Genomic DNA, 16983 nt, shown 5'->3' with positions numbered 1-16983 from the left:
CAGAGCTCATTCCACATTTAGGTGGCAGAAGCAGGTGCATTTAGACAAACAGTTCCAATACAATAAACTGCACAGCTAAAACGTCAGGAGATGCAAAAGTTAATATTTCACAGTAATAGTATACTGTAGAAACAATATGTTTAGTTTCACCTTACATAATAAAATAGACAAAGACAATGCAGATAAATTATTATTGTTGTAAAACTTCTTTTAAAAAATTAATACTATAGTTAGCACCCAACTGTGAACAGAGTTACCCTTAAAATAACATTGAGCCTTCTGAATTAATTTTCCTTTTCAATACAAGAATCACCTATATGTAATCACAATTATCTAGACTAGTTTTATGAGGAACAAACTACTACTTTTAGTTGATGTTAACTCCTTTACCAACAAACGGAGTGACCATTCAGATTCAATACAATGGAACACTCCTGAAAGTATCTATATAAATTTAGTTTGTCCACTGATTTAAAGAGGAAAAAAGTTATAGTTAACTCATTCAACTTTTGCTACTCTCAGCACTTTGGGGAATGGTGGGTTTGATATGTTTTTATTTAGGCCTACTACAAAAAGGTTGAGTGCGCCCCTTCCCAGCCCCACAAGAACACGCGGTACTGTTGAGAAACTGTCACCCCAGCACACTGAATTTAGTCTTATATAAATACATCTTACAGTTTCCATGCAACTTCTCTCCTTATCTCCTACTGGGTAAAGTTTTTTTATTTTAATGCATATGTATGTCTCAGTGAAATAATTTTACTTTAAATCATCCGAAATCTTCAGAGAGAAGATGAGAAAAACATCACCCACCTCAAATGTGAAATCATGGCAAGTTTCAGGCCAAAAACAGAGCTTGCACCCAAATACAGAAAGGGCAAAAGGCAACCAAAAACAATTCCTATAATGAGCCCTGTTATAAATCATTTTTCCTGACCAGAAGTCCCTACACTTCTTTTCAAAGCTGGCTAGCAAGAACCATGGATGTAGAAGACACCAGTCCTGGTAGTAGCAGCTGCTGACTCAATACCAAGAGAGGAAACATTTATGACCCGCAAGGCAGCGTACTAGACTTCAGCAACTTCAACCTTAGCCAACACACAATGCAGCAACACATAAAACAGGACTATAATCAGAAAAACACAGCTAATATGTATGTGTGGGAAAACGAGAGCAATTAAAGAAGCAGCAGCTTTGTTCAAACTTAGGAGCGATGACAGACAAATAATGCAGTAATTCAAAAGAGCAGAGTACCAAAGAAAGCTGATGAGGACGTATGAGCAGAGAACACAGCGTCTCATTATCTTGTAAGAAAGCAGAAAGACAGAGAGCCTCCCCCACTGGGACCGGGGCAAGTCCCTGCTAAAGCGCAAGAACAGCGGTACTTGGCTCGGCATGCCTCGCTGTCCGGGCACAACACTGGCACGTCCGTTCTGCCAATTTCCGCCTATTCTTCGAAGTTTAGGTGCAAGCTTTGACGTGCCCCTGGAAGCCGGGTCTGTACCCGAGGAGCCCGTTTCCTGCCACCTGCACCAGCTCTGGAACCGCTCTGCGTCTCTGCTACCGCAGGGGAGACTCACGGCCGCGCGGACACACAGACGCAGCTGCCGACGTGCGGGCCGACGTTGTTGGCGGTCTCCGGGGAAGGCTTTACCCAGCGGCCGGGCTCCACGCGCAGCTCCGGGCACGCGAAGCCACGGAAGGCGACTGAGAGCCACCACCGCGGCTGCCTTCGGGCTCGGGCTGCCTGCGCGGCACGACGGGGCGCAGAGGGGCTCTTGGTTTCGCCGCCCCACACCGAGGGCACCGCGGCGGAGAGCGACCCCGGGGAAGCGGCCTGAGAGACGGGCCTGAGGCAGGGAGCCAGGCCGGGACGGGGCTCACGGGGCAGCAGCATCAGCGCGGCCGCCGCCGGCTACGCGCACGGTGGAAGATGCTGCTGCCGCGCGGCCCCTTGACGCTGCTCGGGGGACGCGAGAGGGGCGCAGCGGCGGGCGGAGCGGCAGGAGGCGGCGACCGAGGCCCGCGCCGGGGGGGAAGGCGCCGGGACCGCCGCGCCGCCCGGTCCGGTCCGGCCCGGCCCGGTCCGGCCCGGCCCGGTGCGGGGGGGGGGGGGGGGGGGGGAAGGCCGCGGGCCCGGCCCGGGGGGGGGAAGGGAAAGGAGGGAGGGGGCGCGGCAGGGAGGGGGCGCGGCGCGGCGGGGTAGGGCGGGGCGGCTCCGGCCCCAGCCCCGGCCCCGGCCCCGGCCCGGCCGCAGCGGCCCCGGGGCGGGGCGGGCGCTGCCGGCGCCCCGGGCAGCCAAGCGGGGCAGGAAGGTCCCGCGAGCAGGGCGCACGCCCGGCGCGGAGGGTCGCAGGGTCCCGCCGCCCCCAGCCCAGCCCAGCCCAGCCCGGCCCGGCCCGGCCGCCCCCGCCCCCGCCCGCCGCGGCCCCACTCACAATTCCTTGATCAGCACCATCTTCCCCGCGCAGGCCCGCACTGCGCACGCGCGGCCGGCACCGCCTACCCGGCCGGCACCGCGCGCTTCCGGGACGGGGGCCCCGCCCTAACGGGCCGGCGCGCCCAATTCCGTCGCGCCGTGCGCGGCGCGTCATCCCCCTGACCCGGCGGCCGCACAGCGCGCCGGGCGGCAACGCGCTCCCACTGCGACCAATCGGAAAGCGCGCAGCGCCTTCGCCTCATCCGCGCACAGCCAATCAGCGCGCCCCGACAGCCGCGGCGCCCGGCCGAGGCGGGTCCCGCGCATGCGCCCGGGCGGTGCCGGCCCCGCTCCCGCTCGCCGGGAAGCGCCTTCACCTGCCGCCGGGCGCAGCGCGAGTCCCGGCGGAGCCCCGGGGCTGGCGACGGCCCGGCGGGAGCTGCCCGAGCAACGGCCGGGCTCGGAGCGGCGCAGCCCGAAGCCCGGCCCCCGCGCGGTGCGGCAGCGCCGGCAGGGCCTCGGGACGAGCAGGGGCTGTTGCCCCGCGCGTTGGGAGGGCCAGGCTGCGCGCCGGGGGTAGGGCCGGGCCGGCGGGCTGGGTTTTCCTAAAGATGCAGGAGACCGCGCGTGAGACTCTCTTTCCTTTCCTAAAACTTCTTGTTGCCTCAGAAGAATGGAGCTAGTAATTAATACACAGTTTTTATCATGCTTAAGACACGTCGCCCTCTTCATTACCCATCACACTCGCGAGAGAAACTGTTCTGCACGGCCCCGGGGAGCGCTGCAAAATACCTGGCTTCTCAGGAAAGTCGTTTTTCAAATTCCTTGCAATAACATGTAATTGCAATTGCTGTTTTTTTCTGAGTAGAACCCAGCTGCACAAAGTATGCTGAAGGAAACTTCTGTTCAAACGAAATTACTTCTAGTAAGGAAGCCCAGCGTAGGGGCAGTCACGATTTGTAACACATTTCAAATTTGTTCCCAGTGCAAATACTGCCAAGCAGCAGGATGACGTGACACGTACATAGATGACGCCACTACCCACCTCACAACACGCGATCGCCCCTGTTCTCACGCAGTGCGACGCGCAGCTCCCGCTTACTTCCCAAATCTGTTTTTAGCGGTCACCACGCTATCATCTAACGTTGTGTCAGCACTACGGTACTTCTGCTGCCCAGCACCGCTGGCAGTAATGCTGCCATACCTCTGGTTTTTGAAACAAACAGCTAAAATTTCCTTACACAATGTGTTTCTGGCCAAATCCTCTTCTCACAACTTGCTGTTTCATAAACAACCAGGTTGCCCCTGCAGTAAACAGCAGCCCCTGTTTTGCCACACGAATGAGGACGCACTGAATCAGCACCAGAACGGGTAGGACCTCTCCCAAAGGAAAGATGCTCTTATCGTACCATTAAAGGATCTGCAAGGAGCCGGGATTACCATGACCAATGCTGCCCTCTTGCGAGAGAACTTCTTTTATGCCGTATCTCATTCACAGACAAGGACACCAGAAATCAAAGAACTGACACACTTAGTGAAGAACAGGACACAGCCACTACCGGGCTCAGCACCCTCCAGTCCAGCAGACGAGTGATGACATTAGACCATAAGCTTTCGTTAAAAACAAAAATCAAAACCTAAAAGTTTCAGGCTTCAGAGGCACTGAAAGGTTAGATTGGTCCCCAGAGCAGAATAGCCAGAGAAGCACCCGGAGCCTGTAAAGAAGCGAAGGGCTAATCCTCGGGGGGAGAAATTCCCGGTGTGCCTCCATGGGGCGGCCTGGCCCCCACGCCGGGGCCAACGCTGCCGGCTCCTGGTGGGGACAAGTTTTACGGAGATCCCGGGGCAGGATGGGGAGACGCTCTTCCCGCGCGCCGCGAGAGCACTGCACGGCCCAGCTGCCCTTTTGTCCCACACCTCTCTATTAACATAACCACCAAAACAGCAGAGTGGGGCAGCAGAGAGACTGGAAAAATACTAACTTCCAGAGCCAAAACCTTTAATCTAAGTATTTAATCCAAAAAAGGAAACATGTAGAGCCTCTGTGAGTTCAAACAGGGATTTCTCTAGTAACAAATCTTTATGTAGGAGTCTCCTGAATACCACAGAAACAAAGCAGTACGAAATTCTGGAGAGAAAACAAGAAAATGAAGGCAATGACGAAGACAACACAGGTGCCAGGGAGACATCATAAGAAAATAAACTAGCTGGAAATTTTTATACCTATAAATGAATGGTGACGCTTAGAGACACGGTATGGGGGACAGAGGACAAGAGCCAGTTAAAACTTGGCTGTTCAGAGTGGGAGCACAGTGGAATCAGAAGTGGGGACTATGCCCTGCAGAGACCTTACCGGAGTCAGGACCGAGCCCACCCGCCGCTGGGCTGCACGGGGGGCTTGAACACGGGCACGGGACGGACAGCGAGGCCCAGGCCCCCCCCGGCCACCCGAGTGCGTCACATCGGGCTTTCGCCATGTTTCTGCCATGATTAAAGTACATCCTGCGGCAAAATGCTGCCCTAAGAACAAAGCAATTGGGGGGCAGTATTTGTTTCCAGGTGCTCAAAAGTTTTAACTCTGGTGAAATTACAGGATTTATTTAAAATAATGCATTCTAAATGTATTTGTTTGCTTTCTAGTTTTTGAGCATTAGCTTTCATTTTTTTGGATTTTTCTTCATAGCTATGCAGACTACCTACTTTCTCTTCAGAGCAGTTTTGGGTTGCTCACAAAATCATAAAACTATTAGATTAACAAGGAAGAAAAATGTCAAACATTTCAAAATCTGCCAAAAGGGAGGGCAAAACTTCGCAGTTTGGCACTGTGGAAGGGGGTGATTCCCCCCCCCCCCCCCAAAAAAAAAGGCAGTATGCTGCTGTGGAACAGCTCACAGCTCTCTACACGTCCAGAGATGTTTTCATGGTGAATAATGCTGCCCTATTGCCAAGATTTTAAATGGACATTTGTGTCAGCTCTCAACCCGTAGGAAGCTTAAATGCACAGTTTTAATTTGTGTCTGGAAGCTGCATTTTTTCTTCTGCGGGGTAACAGCCGGTGGCCAGAACTGGCTAGGGCAGGTCTTTGCACCTTGTTGAACGGTGGCCTCCTGCTTGAGGATTGGCCCCAGCGTGATGCCCATGTTCCCACCTGCCTGAATTGCATCCTCTTCCCCCTAAGCTACCACCGACCCCACTTCTGGTCTCACCCCATCCATCCTTTCCCCAGAGAAACCACCTTCCCCACGTTTTGTTTGCCGGTACCAAGAACTGAGGATGCATTTACACACCGCCTCTACTAGAGCAAAGGAGAGCAAAGAGTCCCAGAATAGAAAAATCGAACATTGCCAAGCGGCCCTCCCACAGTATAAATGACTTTAAAGAAAATCCTCAATAGGCCTCTGCCTATAAAGATATTTTTCATTCCAGGCTCTGGCACCGGGGAAGGTGGGTGCTATGGAAACTGCCGCTCGGGCTTGTGCCGGCCCTGGCTTGGCCAGGGGGTGAGGAAATCACAGAGCTGTGCCAGGGCACAGCGGTGGGGCTTTAAGAGTCCGCTTCCTGACGCCCGCCGGCATCCAGTGTTTTGCTTTATTTGGCTTTTTCAAAACCCCGGCTGAGCGCGGTCCCCTGCTGCTGCGCTTTCCCCATATGGGCAACATTTGCCTTTTGTTTACTCAGCCAGCTGCAGTGCGCGCTCTCCAAAACTCTCGTCCTCTTTGTTTATATCCAAATTATACCACACACGATAGTAGCATCTGCGTAGCTGCATCCTGCCGATCCCAGAGGAGCCGCGTCAGCCCAGCCAAGCCTCCCCGCGGCCTCCGCAGGGAGGGGGCCTTCCCGGCCGGCCGCTCCCTCCAGCCTGCGCTTGCGCTCCGAAGGCAGCCGGCGTTTCAGGGCGGCAGCGCGCCGGGGGCTCCCCCTTCTCCGAGCCGGAGCCCCTGCCTGGCCGGAGCCCCGCGCACGGGCTGCGCGCTCCTGAGCGGGACGGCAGCAGCAACGCGCAGCAGCACGTCCACGGGCTCCGCGATGGGACCCGCTCCAGCGGCACCCGCGGCTGCCGTCGCGCACCAGGACCGGATCGCTGCGCGGGTCTGCGGTGCTCCGAGGACTCTGCCCGCACGGAGTCCGTGGGAGGCTGCTCTAATTCTGCACGTGACTTTCAAGGGGTCTCTGCCAGCAGCGGGTTCCCGGGGGGCCGCCTTCAGCTTCGTTAAGTGTCACGCAATTCTCAGGCGGTCGTTTCCGCCAGACTACACCGCAGCAGAGCGGAGGGACCGGGAGAAACAGGAACGGGTCCTCGGCGCGCTGGCCCATGCCCCGGTGCAGAGGGAGGGCTGCAAAACGCTGCTCAGCTCCTGATGTCCTCGTACCTGGGAGAAGCTGCAAGTGCTGAGGCATCCCAAAACGCAAGATTTCTTGTAGATGAAATGCTTTTTGAGATTTGAACTTTTATGCTGTAGCTTTACAAGTATCTAACAGATCTCAAAACTAACCAAAATTCACCTCCCACATTAACCTTTTTTAACCCTCTTTTCTTATGCTGCTGTTAATGATGGTGATGTCACTGAACAGTCTGCATCATACTGAGCTCGTTTCCCTGGGGGCTTTCTGGGCCCACGGCTTTTCCCTGATGCTCTCTGCGAGCATTCGTATTAGGTCTCATGACAGAAGGAAGTTGTGGGACTCAGTTGCACCTAAGGAAAACCCAGTTTCTGAAGTTCCTTTGACCCTCGTATACTTCCCTTCTGGCTGCGGTGCTGCACCGCGGGCTCTGCTCTTGCTCCGCCGCCTCTCCGCAGCGGCAGCAGGTCGGCAGTCGTGGACACGGCCACCACCCGCACGCGGCAGGTCGGGACGCGGGAGCTGCCGGTGCGCTGCCAGCACGGGGGACGGCACCGTCCCTTTGAAACGCGACCTTCGGCTCCCTCCCTGCGAGCTCCCTGGCCCTATTCTTATGACAGAACGGGGGTTAGAACAGCTGCAAGCATTTTCACATGATGAACAGCAATGAGAATGCCTTTAAAAAATACTTTAACACTCTCCCTTTTACACCGAAAGATCAAGGTTGTGCATTTCAGCGCACAGATTATACTGACGTGTGGTTTAGAAACTGCAGGGGAGGCAAGTGCCCCGTAACTCTGATACGTGAAAGCAACTTCGCTCTCCCCACCCCGCCCGCGTGCACACGCGTGGGGGGCCCCACGCCCCACTGCGGCAGCTGGACCGTCTTCCCTCTGCACCTCGCAGCGCCTTTCCCATACATCCGCAGGTGCTGGCCACACGCGGGAGGCACGACACGCGCGTGCTGCTGCCAGGTCTGAGGCCTCTCCAGGAGAAGAAAAGATGCTGTGATGGACACCTCAGAGGCTGCTGTCAGCCGCTGGAAAACAAACTGATGTCCCTCTCCTCTCAGAGAGCATGGCAGAGACTTGCTAAGGAGAACGCAGTTCCCTGATTGCTTCTGGTCTGTGCAGCTGGCAGTTACTGCAGTTCCCTACAAAATGGCTTTCTTTGAGGCCAAGGAACCACCAGCCGCAGCTCTTCACCACTAAGACCTCATGCAGGTGAGAAGATGCTGAGGAAGCGAGGCCAGGTGGCCACATGGCCAGGGACGGGACACTGGTGATGAGGAAATTCTGATGCAAGAATAAGCATTCATCAAGCAGGAAAAATAATCACAAGAGACAAACAGACAAAGGTAATTAAGACAGTAGAACCAGAACTACAAGCAGCGTTTAGAAGGAAGTCGAAGACACTTCTCAGCGAGCAACAACTGCTGCCGGGAGCCGAGGAACAGAGCCGCCCTTGCTGGGGGCTGCACCACTCGTGCCTTCACACACAGCGATTCGGCTGCTAGAAACGTGCTGGCAAAGGTCCTCCCCAGAGAGGCAACAGCGGGAAGACTGCGGTGACTTACGGGGTTTAGGTCACCCCATTCCTCATACTGGAAGAGGCTCCCAGAGAGGCTGTACAGTCTCCATCCCCGGAGATACTCAAAACCCAACTGGACACGGTCCTGGGCAACGTGCTCCAGGTGACCCTGCCTGAGCAGGGGGGTCGGACCAGACGGTCTCCAGAGCCCCTTTCAACTCCAACTGTTCTGTGATCTGTGATTCTCAGCAGGCCAAAGATTTGGTGCCCAGAAACTGGAGGCCAGTAAGAGCCCGCAGCGCTGTGATCCAGGATGTGGTCTGCACGCTGTTGTGTCAACACAGCTCGAGGCTGCGCTTATACAGCTGGGGGAGAGACACCGGAGAAAACTTCAGGGACCACAAGAAGTCAAAATCTGTTCAGTTTCATTTGGTACTCATGTCACCAAGACTTCCCCGAAGGACAAGGGCACCTTTCATGTGGGGGCAGAGGGGAGATTTAAGGGACTTTGACAAAGTGTATGGGGGGAAATACATCATACCTTCAGCACTTGGTCCTTCCTTTAGTGCAGGGAGGGGATCAGATGATCCTTGAGGTTTCTTCCAACCCTACGTGTCCTTTCGCTGCTAAAACAAGAAAGACCGTGAGCAAATACTGACACACCCATCATCTGCAGGGAAAAGCAACTTCCCAATCAGCATTTGTACCAGGAGCACTACGTTCTGAAAAAAAACCCCAAACGAAAAAACAAATGAAGTTCTCAGTGACCCCACATATCCACAGGAGAAGCTGGGCACAGCTGTCATACTGTCAGTCAGACCGAAATTCTGCAGCCAAAGCAGGCAGATTCATGCCCGACTTACTGGCTTCCCTCCGGAGCAGCTAGAGGAACAGAGCAGCGATCAGCTCGCACGGCCGGGTGCCAGGACAGGGGGAGCAGTGTTAAACAGGTCTTTACAAATGCCATCCTAGAACAAGAGACTACAGGACTGAGAGAACTCATGCTTTAATAGACACTGAAATCACAAAGAAAGAAGGCCAAATGCCTTAGCAATTTCAATAAAAATATGAAAATCTTTTTACATGGTAAATTTCATAATATAAAAAGTTTAATGCTGTCTGGAAACAGAGTTTTAATTTACAAAAAAAGTCCATACAGGCCAAACATGGCTAACACTGCATACAGGGAGAGCAAGTGCTAAGGGGCTGCTGCTTGGAAGAGCCCTGCTGACAGTCCTCTTCGAGTTACCATCTCCAAAGTCCCTTTGAAGGCATCTGCAACGGAGGGGCCATGTCTACCACACCACGAACAGCCTTTCCGGACAGCATGGCACAACAGATGCAATGATCCCAAAACTGCTCAAATCCGTTGTTACCTAGCCTGAAACTACCAGTGCTTCTTAACCGATTCACAGATTTTCTGTACGCTCGGATCAACCTAATTTGAAAGAGATGTTCACAGAACAAGTCTGACCTAACGAAAGGAAATACGGCCAAGAGCAATAGATACGGGTGTAGCACCCCTTCAATGCTTTTCCTTTTTAAATAAAGTATGATTAAAAAGAAGGAAAATCAGTACCAGGCCAGAGTTCAGGCTAACCAACAAAATGAAGTGAAACTGTGTTTTGATCACTGAGATTGTTTACTGTTCCCATTTAGTGTAAGCTAAAGACAGTCAATAAAATATATGTAATTAGTATGTCACACAGTAAAACATACTGGGTAAAACCAAACTAAAATACATTCTATTGCCTTGGGGATTTTCTGCATGTGGAAGGTTTACTGTGAAAGTGGATAACACCTAATTCTTATTGCTCACTGTATTACGCAGTGTTGTCACTTGTACCATGCACAAATACAACAACGACAAATGCATTTAAACTCCACAGAAGGAATTCTAATATCAAAAGGAGAACATGTCATTTTCATTTCCTGAATTTCTCCACATACTGGGTAAACCTGATAAAACTTTTTTTTTTTTTTTTTTCCTCACAAAAGGGTTGTTTCTCATTCAGGGGGTGGAGGAGTGAGGCACAAGGTGTGTGAAGTGTATCCCAACCATGACAAGCATGCATGTTCATAGCTCTCAATAAGCCAATGGAAGTGCCCTGTGTCAATGGAAATAAATTTCCCAAAAGACTTGTTTTACTGACACTTACCTTCCATATTTATACAATACCAATTTCCCAAACACTGAACTTCCTCTATATCTGAACCCTTCCCTGCTGCTAATGCTTCCCCCTCCCAACCGTTAAACAACAGCAAAAAAAGATTTATCTCTTTCTGAAAAGTTTAGTTATCCAAAGCCAATATGAAACCCACTGGCAGCGTAAAAATGGGCTGTACCAAAATGGCAATATATAATTTCTACAGATTAAAGATCCTTTAGTTACGGAAGTAAACTGCAAGTAGAGAGGCTTGTATCTGGCATGTTATGCAGCACTGCAGGGAGTATTTGCTGTTGCTATAAGCAAAAAGCTGCCCACTTCCATCCTGGACGTCCCTGGGATGTCGTTCAGCGACGGCTGTGTTGGTTACAAGCAGAGCAGGTCACGTCAAGTCTCTCAGCAGTCTTGTGACCGCAGCAAGTTGCATGATCAGCAATATCACCAGCCACATGAAGTGTACGTGTTGCACTGACTCATTTCAGCCCACTATTATTCTAACTCTTCCTGCTTATCGAAGAAGATACCTAGCACCAATTCATCACAGGAAGATGTAACGTTCAGACAAGTAACTTGCATCATATGAGTTTAGCAGATTTTTCTTGACTGTTTTGCTACATTGCATAATATGAATAAATGAATAACTAAAGTCTTGTTGTCTTTCTGCACTGAAACTCGTCATCATCCATCCCTTGTTAGCTGACTAAAACAACACAGCCCTATTTTCTGTGCCTTTAGTGCTTATATTAATTCCTTGCAAAGGCGGAAAGGAAAGCATTCCTCCGAAACCGCTGGATTCTTGAATGTAATCAAAGCAAGCATTTGATATGTGCACCATCGGGAGGCTGACCATAAGTAATGTTACGTTAAGGTGTCAGAGGTTAATCTTCTGTCCTGCTACCATGCCTTTCCTCCAAGATCCTGAAGAAAATCACAAATGATCAGGCCCATGTTTTCAAGAAGAGCATCCAGACATGACGGGTGGAACAGCTATCTGCATCAACCGTGTGCCCCTTGCAAGATCGGAGAGCTGACTGCACTCACCATTCAGGTAGCCAGGTGCAAGACTGGAAGTTGACATAAGATCTGACTAAAGCTCAGGGCCTAATTAATTAAGCCTCACAACACCTCTGTGAGGTAGGTAGGTAAGTATTACTATCCCCACTTAGATGAGGAAGACGAGGCACAGAGAGGTGAAGTGATTAGCCCCCAGTCGCTCAAGAAATTTGGGGAGCGCAGAATAGAAACCAAAAGCCTTGGTGATCCAGTGCTCTGACTTCATAGCTCATGGCCTGTGAAAGACTTTTCTTTGATCTAAGTGTGCAATGTGGCTGAGTTAATGCTACCACATGTCCGTAGATTTCAGTGCATGTAAACTACCACTTTTGATTATTATCACTGCATTGAATGGCCACTTAAAAAGACAAAACCAAAAAATACCTCTCGAACATGATCCCTAACACCTAAATACAATCTAAGATAGAGAAGCTTACTGTCTTTTACACATCGCCCCGGGTTGCTCTTTTTTTCTTTTCTCCGTGGATCGAAGGGTGCATAGATTCTGCAAGCAGCCAGTCTGCATGGTCCATCCCGTACATGTTGACTGCACACGGACATAAACCTAACTCATGTGCTTATACTGGGATACTCATCTCCGAAAGAAATGAGTTTCCACAGGAGGAGAAAGATTTGAAGACCTGCCTGTGATGAGCTATTTGGAAAAATTCAGCAGAATTAGTTATGGATTTATTTGGACATGTGATTTCTAAATCACATACACTGATGTCAGATTCCTGCCTACTGTGGAATTGCAGAATAATGCTCTGAGCTCCAATGTTTGTCTCCCTTTTCTGTGCACACTCAGCAGACAGAAGACATCTGTGCTGACCAAATACTTGCCAAGATAAAAACTCCACCATCATAAAGCTGTGTGCCAGAAAGATCAGATCATTCAATAAAACCAGAACTTGCTTCTCCGATACACTCCCCCACCTCATGCGAGAGGCTCAGCTTGTTCATTATGCCCAAAACATTCTTTTGGGAGCAAACCCATCAGCGAAAATTCACCTGAAAGGTTTCCCTCCAGAGAAAAGGTACTCGAGAAGGAGGTTGTGGAATGGGACACCTCTCTCCTCGTCTTTGCGTTACTAGCCTCTGTCTGAATGATGCAAGACAACTGCCAGTGTCACGCTGCTATGGAGCTGCTGCACCAGCATGTTCTTGCGTTTGGCTAACTTAGCAGAGGTATCTGGAGGTATGCTGTCTTATCCTCTTTGTCAGCCTTCGAAAGCGATCAAAGAAATGGCTTGTACTTCTCTAGGCAGAAACTTGTGCACACTTTCTTTGTGGTATACGTGAAAGTTTTGCCTTCTCTCACCTCCCTCTCCAATCCCTGATATGTATTAATTTCTGTATAAAAAGCTCGCTGCAAAACCTCCTGTTAGGATAAGAAATACAAGTAGGTGGCTTAAAAGCAACTAGATTCATTGGACCTGTTGCTGCAAATACTGAACACTACATAAGAACTGTGATCAAGCGAGTCTGGCCAGGGTCCAGGTAAGGGGAACCAAAACCCATCTGTGTAAGGCCCGTGTTCCCGCAGTGAAGACAGGGCCAATCTGTTGCACACCTGTGTATTGCCAACTGTGGGTGTGACCATGGCTTTTTAGGTAATATTCTATGGTTCTGTATTGATAAAGGCAAGTGGGCAGAAGCAAATACTTTTAACAAGATTGTAAGTCATCAGTTGGTATACAGGACATTTCAACATTTGGAGGAAGGAAAAAATCTTCCCGGTGACAAGAATTTATAACCGTTCCCAGATGGCAGCCTCAAAGGGCGTACAGTTCCTGGAGTACTACTGGAAGGTGGAGAATGAGTTGATGTCACTGCATTTGTAGTTTCAGGGCGCTTGTGTCCATTTGGAGGGTTCTTTTGTGGAGAACCAAGGTGTTGCTGAATAGAGAGGTCCTTTAGTTCCAGCTTATCTGCACTTTCTTCTTTGCTGTGTCGTGGAGATAAGTTTAGCAAGCTGAGGACATCTTTCTTAGAAGTCATCGTTCCAGGAGCTCCTCGGAAAATCTTTATTGGGCCAGTGGAGTGCTGGGGAGTGCTCTGCCAGAACATCTTTAAGTTGTGAATTGCTTGCACTTTTTCATCTATGGCAGCCATTTTTAATTTGTCTATATCTGGGGCATCAGCTGGGCTTGAGCGAGCAGAACCAGCTGAGGAATAAGACAGAGCAGGAGATGGAGTGCTGCCACCAGGAGACTGATGCCCTGAGCTCGGAGAGATATTTCTCGGAGATTTAGAAATATGAGCACTGTAAGGAGAGCTGGGGTACTTGAGTTTAAAGTGAGGCTGTTCAGTCAAGGATCCATGTGAATCCGAACTTGGAGATGGCTGCCCACTGTATTGGCCTGTGCCTTCTTTGTTTGACATCTCAGACGTTGTGGGGCTATTATAGCCAGAACTCACTTTCTGCAGGGACGAACTCCTCGTCGGAGGCTTTGGTTTAATTGCAACAGGTGAAGACTGGTTCTTCTGACTAGAGCTGACCGGCCTACTGAATGCACTGGTCTCGGAGGATCTGAATGCAGATGCACCCGCTGGTGTAGAAGCCCCGTCGTCTGAATTGTTGCTTTTGCTTATTTGACTGCTGCTTCTCTGAAGACGTTCAACAGCAATGAGGTGACTCTGAGTTTCCTCCAGAATTTTTTGGGCCAACTCTTGTGGATCAAGCTTTGGATTGCTGTCCTCCTGGGACTTGACAGTGCTGTCAGTCTCAGTGCTAGATTGGTCAGATTCCCCAGTATCAGAACTTGCAAGTTTCCCAACTTTTTGGAAAGGTGAGTTTGGACTGGGAATAAGAGTCATTTTAACAGGAGAATTTGGGGTACTTATGCTCCCCTTGGAAATGACAGACTCTTTAATACCTCCAGTCTGACCAGTTTGGGGCTGTTTGTGATCAGGGGAAAATCTCGTTTTTATGTTTTCTTGATAATTGGCCAAAGGTTCATTGCTGATTATGGAAAATCCTTCATACTCCTCCTCATCTTTGCTCACTGCAGCGCTGGTTTGCAGTGACAGCTGGCTCTGTGCTGCAGGAGGCCTGTGCGGATAGATGTTCTTGGGCCTCTCGTAGTCCGAGCGTCCTCTGTGCCCCACACCGTCTGGCACGCTCTCTGGCTTGGAAACAAAACTCATAGAAGAAGCAATGGAGCTCAGGCTATACACAGAAATGGCATCTGATGCAATGCTGTCTGGACAAGTAGGAGAGAATGGAGGATTTTGATACTGGGGCAATACGGGGTTGGAAATAGACTGAGCAGAAGCCAGTGACTCTAGTGATGAGGAACTGTCCAGGCTAAGGCGCTTAGGAAGCTCTGTAGAATCTAAAAAAGAAAAAAACCAAATCATGTACAAACACATCCCTACATACACACTAAAACCAACTAAAACCAGGTAATGGATGCTACTCAAAAAAACCAACTGCTACTTAGTCGAGAAGAATAATGTGCACAGCCCAGGAAGTGCATGGGTAGGAACTCAGTCCAAGTATCCTAGAGGAAAACTCTGGGAACTTGTCAACGGATTATCACTTTAGATCTCAAAAAACAATTGGGGTTATACATCCTCCAGTTGCTGGATTCCAGTTCCAGCTTTGGCCTCAGTCAAGTCTTAGTGCTTGTTTCCCATTTTGTAAAATGAGGCAAGTATTTCCTACTCCAGATAGTAGTGCTACAAGGCCTGACAGTCTTCTTTCGAAAACATTTTGAACTATCCAGACATACACCCTCTATTTTAGCATCATTCCAGCAGGATAGTGTTGTAATGCTGTCTGTCTGTCTGGAGCATTTTGGGGGGCAACTGAAGTTTGGAAGTTGTCAGTAACATTTATATATAAAAAAAATAACATTTGCTGCACCTACTGTATGATGTGTGGTCTGAATGAAGTATGTATGATGATGTATGTATGTGTGCACAAAAGCTGAGAACATGAAATATCAAGAGAGGCCATTCTGATCAAATCAGCAGATGGTACGGGAGTAAAAACTACTCTAAGCAGCTTTACCAAAAAGTGCCAGCAAGGACTGTAGAGCAAAGTGCATCGTCCTCCTATTAGCTTGCTTCCCAGTTTTCAGAATCACCTCCTCTTGCCCAACTTCACAAAGGTCAAAACCTGCAGCAGAATATGAAGCAAAAAAAATCTTATCTCATAGGAAGATCTCATGTCTTAAAAGAGGTGTGACCTCATTTATAATACAAACAGAACAAAGCAATATAAGATTCTGCAGTGTCCTAGAATTATGATTCTTGGCCTACAACGTACAGTTGTTGGCTTGTTTTTACTACTATTTAGCATGTCTACTCCAGCAAGTAGTAAGGAGCTTTAAGGTGCTGCACTCTGAACACATACACTGATCGCTCCTATCCAAACTGATAGACATAATACAGCACTCAGTATTTTTTAAATGCACAAATTATTTAGAATTGTCAGGAAATCATATACTAACAACATTTCTGGGGAGGGGTCCTATGTACCCCTGCCATTCATCATTAATTCAAAGATTTGTCACAGAAATAGGCCCGAAGAGCAGCAGAGGCCTTGGAACTTAGCCAACGAGGGCTGGGCAGGAAGGGGCACGAGTGAGGGTTGGAAATGATGTCCAGCTTCTGCCAGCTCTTCTTGCAATCTTCTTGAGTGTCTCTTTTTGCAGTGCTGCCTCTTCCCTGCAATGCCCTTCCCCAAAGCAGGGTCCAAAACCAGAATAAAATCTAATCTGATATTTAGTTCTCATCTGTCTTTTCTGCAGGATGCAGACCCTGGTACGAACTATCACTCTGGTATGTCCTATCCTTCCTCAGTGCACAGGTTTCGCTGCCAAAGGAACAGTTGGTTCATTCCAGAGAGAAGGCCAGAAACAAACTAACTAGATATAATAGATACAGCAGGGCAATGGGACCCTAAAATAAAAAATGGGGTTGAACCAACTTGACGGCACCAAGTTGCTGTCAGTCCTGAAATCCAGGTTCTGCTGCCTCAGGAGATGTTCCAGCGCATGCAGGAAAACTCACCCTGCCGCCGCTCCACCAGTGAGTGCGTGTGAACTCGTAGAGCTATACTGGGCAGTCAGGGATCACATCCAGAGATGCCGAGAACCGAGCAGTACCCAGGCAAACAAATCTAATGCTGCGAGCCCCCACGCCACTTGAAGCTAACACGCGAGACATGAGTAATAGTAAGAAAATGGGAGGAAGTGTTTTCCTACCTAGAGCTGCCAGAAACTCATGACAGCCAGGAAGCCTCCAGAGCTGGACACTGATGGAAACCTGGATTGGTGCAGAGGAGAAATCCTGCTCCTTCTCTCCTGCCTGAAGTTGAACCAAGACTTGATGTAGCTGAAGATAACAATACAAACATTAGCCATTCCTTACAAACCACATCATTGCTTTTCTGACGAAAAGCTAAGGAAATGCACTGCAAACAGCCCTTTCTCTATAGACTCATACAATCAGCTGCTG

At 49.9% G+C, this 16983-nt stretch overlaps 2 protein-coding genes across 6 annotated transcripts in view; both read right to left on the bottom strand.

The window, feature by feature from the left end:
• The window catches only part of PITPNB (phosphatidylinositol transfer protein beta), a 33955-nt gene extending 31363 nt beyond the window's left edge, over positions 1–2592 (bottom strand). Inside the window, exon 1 of the mRNA XM_064521855.1 lies at positions 2439–2592. Within this exon, the coding sequence (XP_064377925.1) occupies positions 2439–2458 (20 nt within the window). The 5' untranslated portion in view covers positions 2459–2592. The remainder of the gene's footprint in view (positions 1–2438) is intronic.
• Positions 2593–9283: 6691 nt separating this feature from the next.
• The window catches only part of TTC28 (tetratricopeptide repeat domain 28), a 218734-nt gene continuing 211034 nt past the window's right edge, over positions 9284–16983 (bottom strand). For all 5 annotated transcript variants that reach the window (XM_064521839.1, XM_064521840.1, XM_064521838.1 and 2 more), the window contains 3 exons: positions 16731–16860; positions 15533–15640; positions 9284–14852 (listed from right to left, as the gene is read on the bottom strand). In XM_064521839.1, the coding sequence (XP_064377909.1) occupies positions 13222–14852; positions 15533–15640; positions 16731–16860 (1869 nt within the window). In that variant the 3' untranslated portion in view covers positions 9284–13221. The remainder of the gene's footprint in view (positions 14853–15532; positions 15641–16730; positions 16861–16983) is intronic.

This window comes from Dromaius novaehollandiae, chromosome 17 (assembly GCF_036370855.1).
Source record: "Dromaius novaehollandiae isolate bDroNov1 chromosome 17, bDroNov1.hap1, whole genome shotgun sequence".
NCBI classification, from domain to species: Eukaryota; Metazoa; Chordata; class Aves; order Casuariiformes; family Dromaiidae; genus Dromaius; species Dromaius novaehollandiae.
Note: the sequence above shows the minus strand (reverse complement) of the source record. Positions and strands in the feature narration are given on the sequence as shown.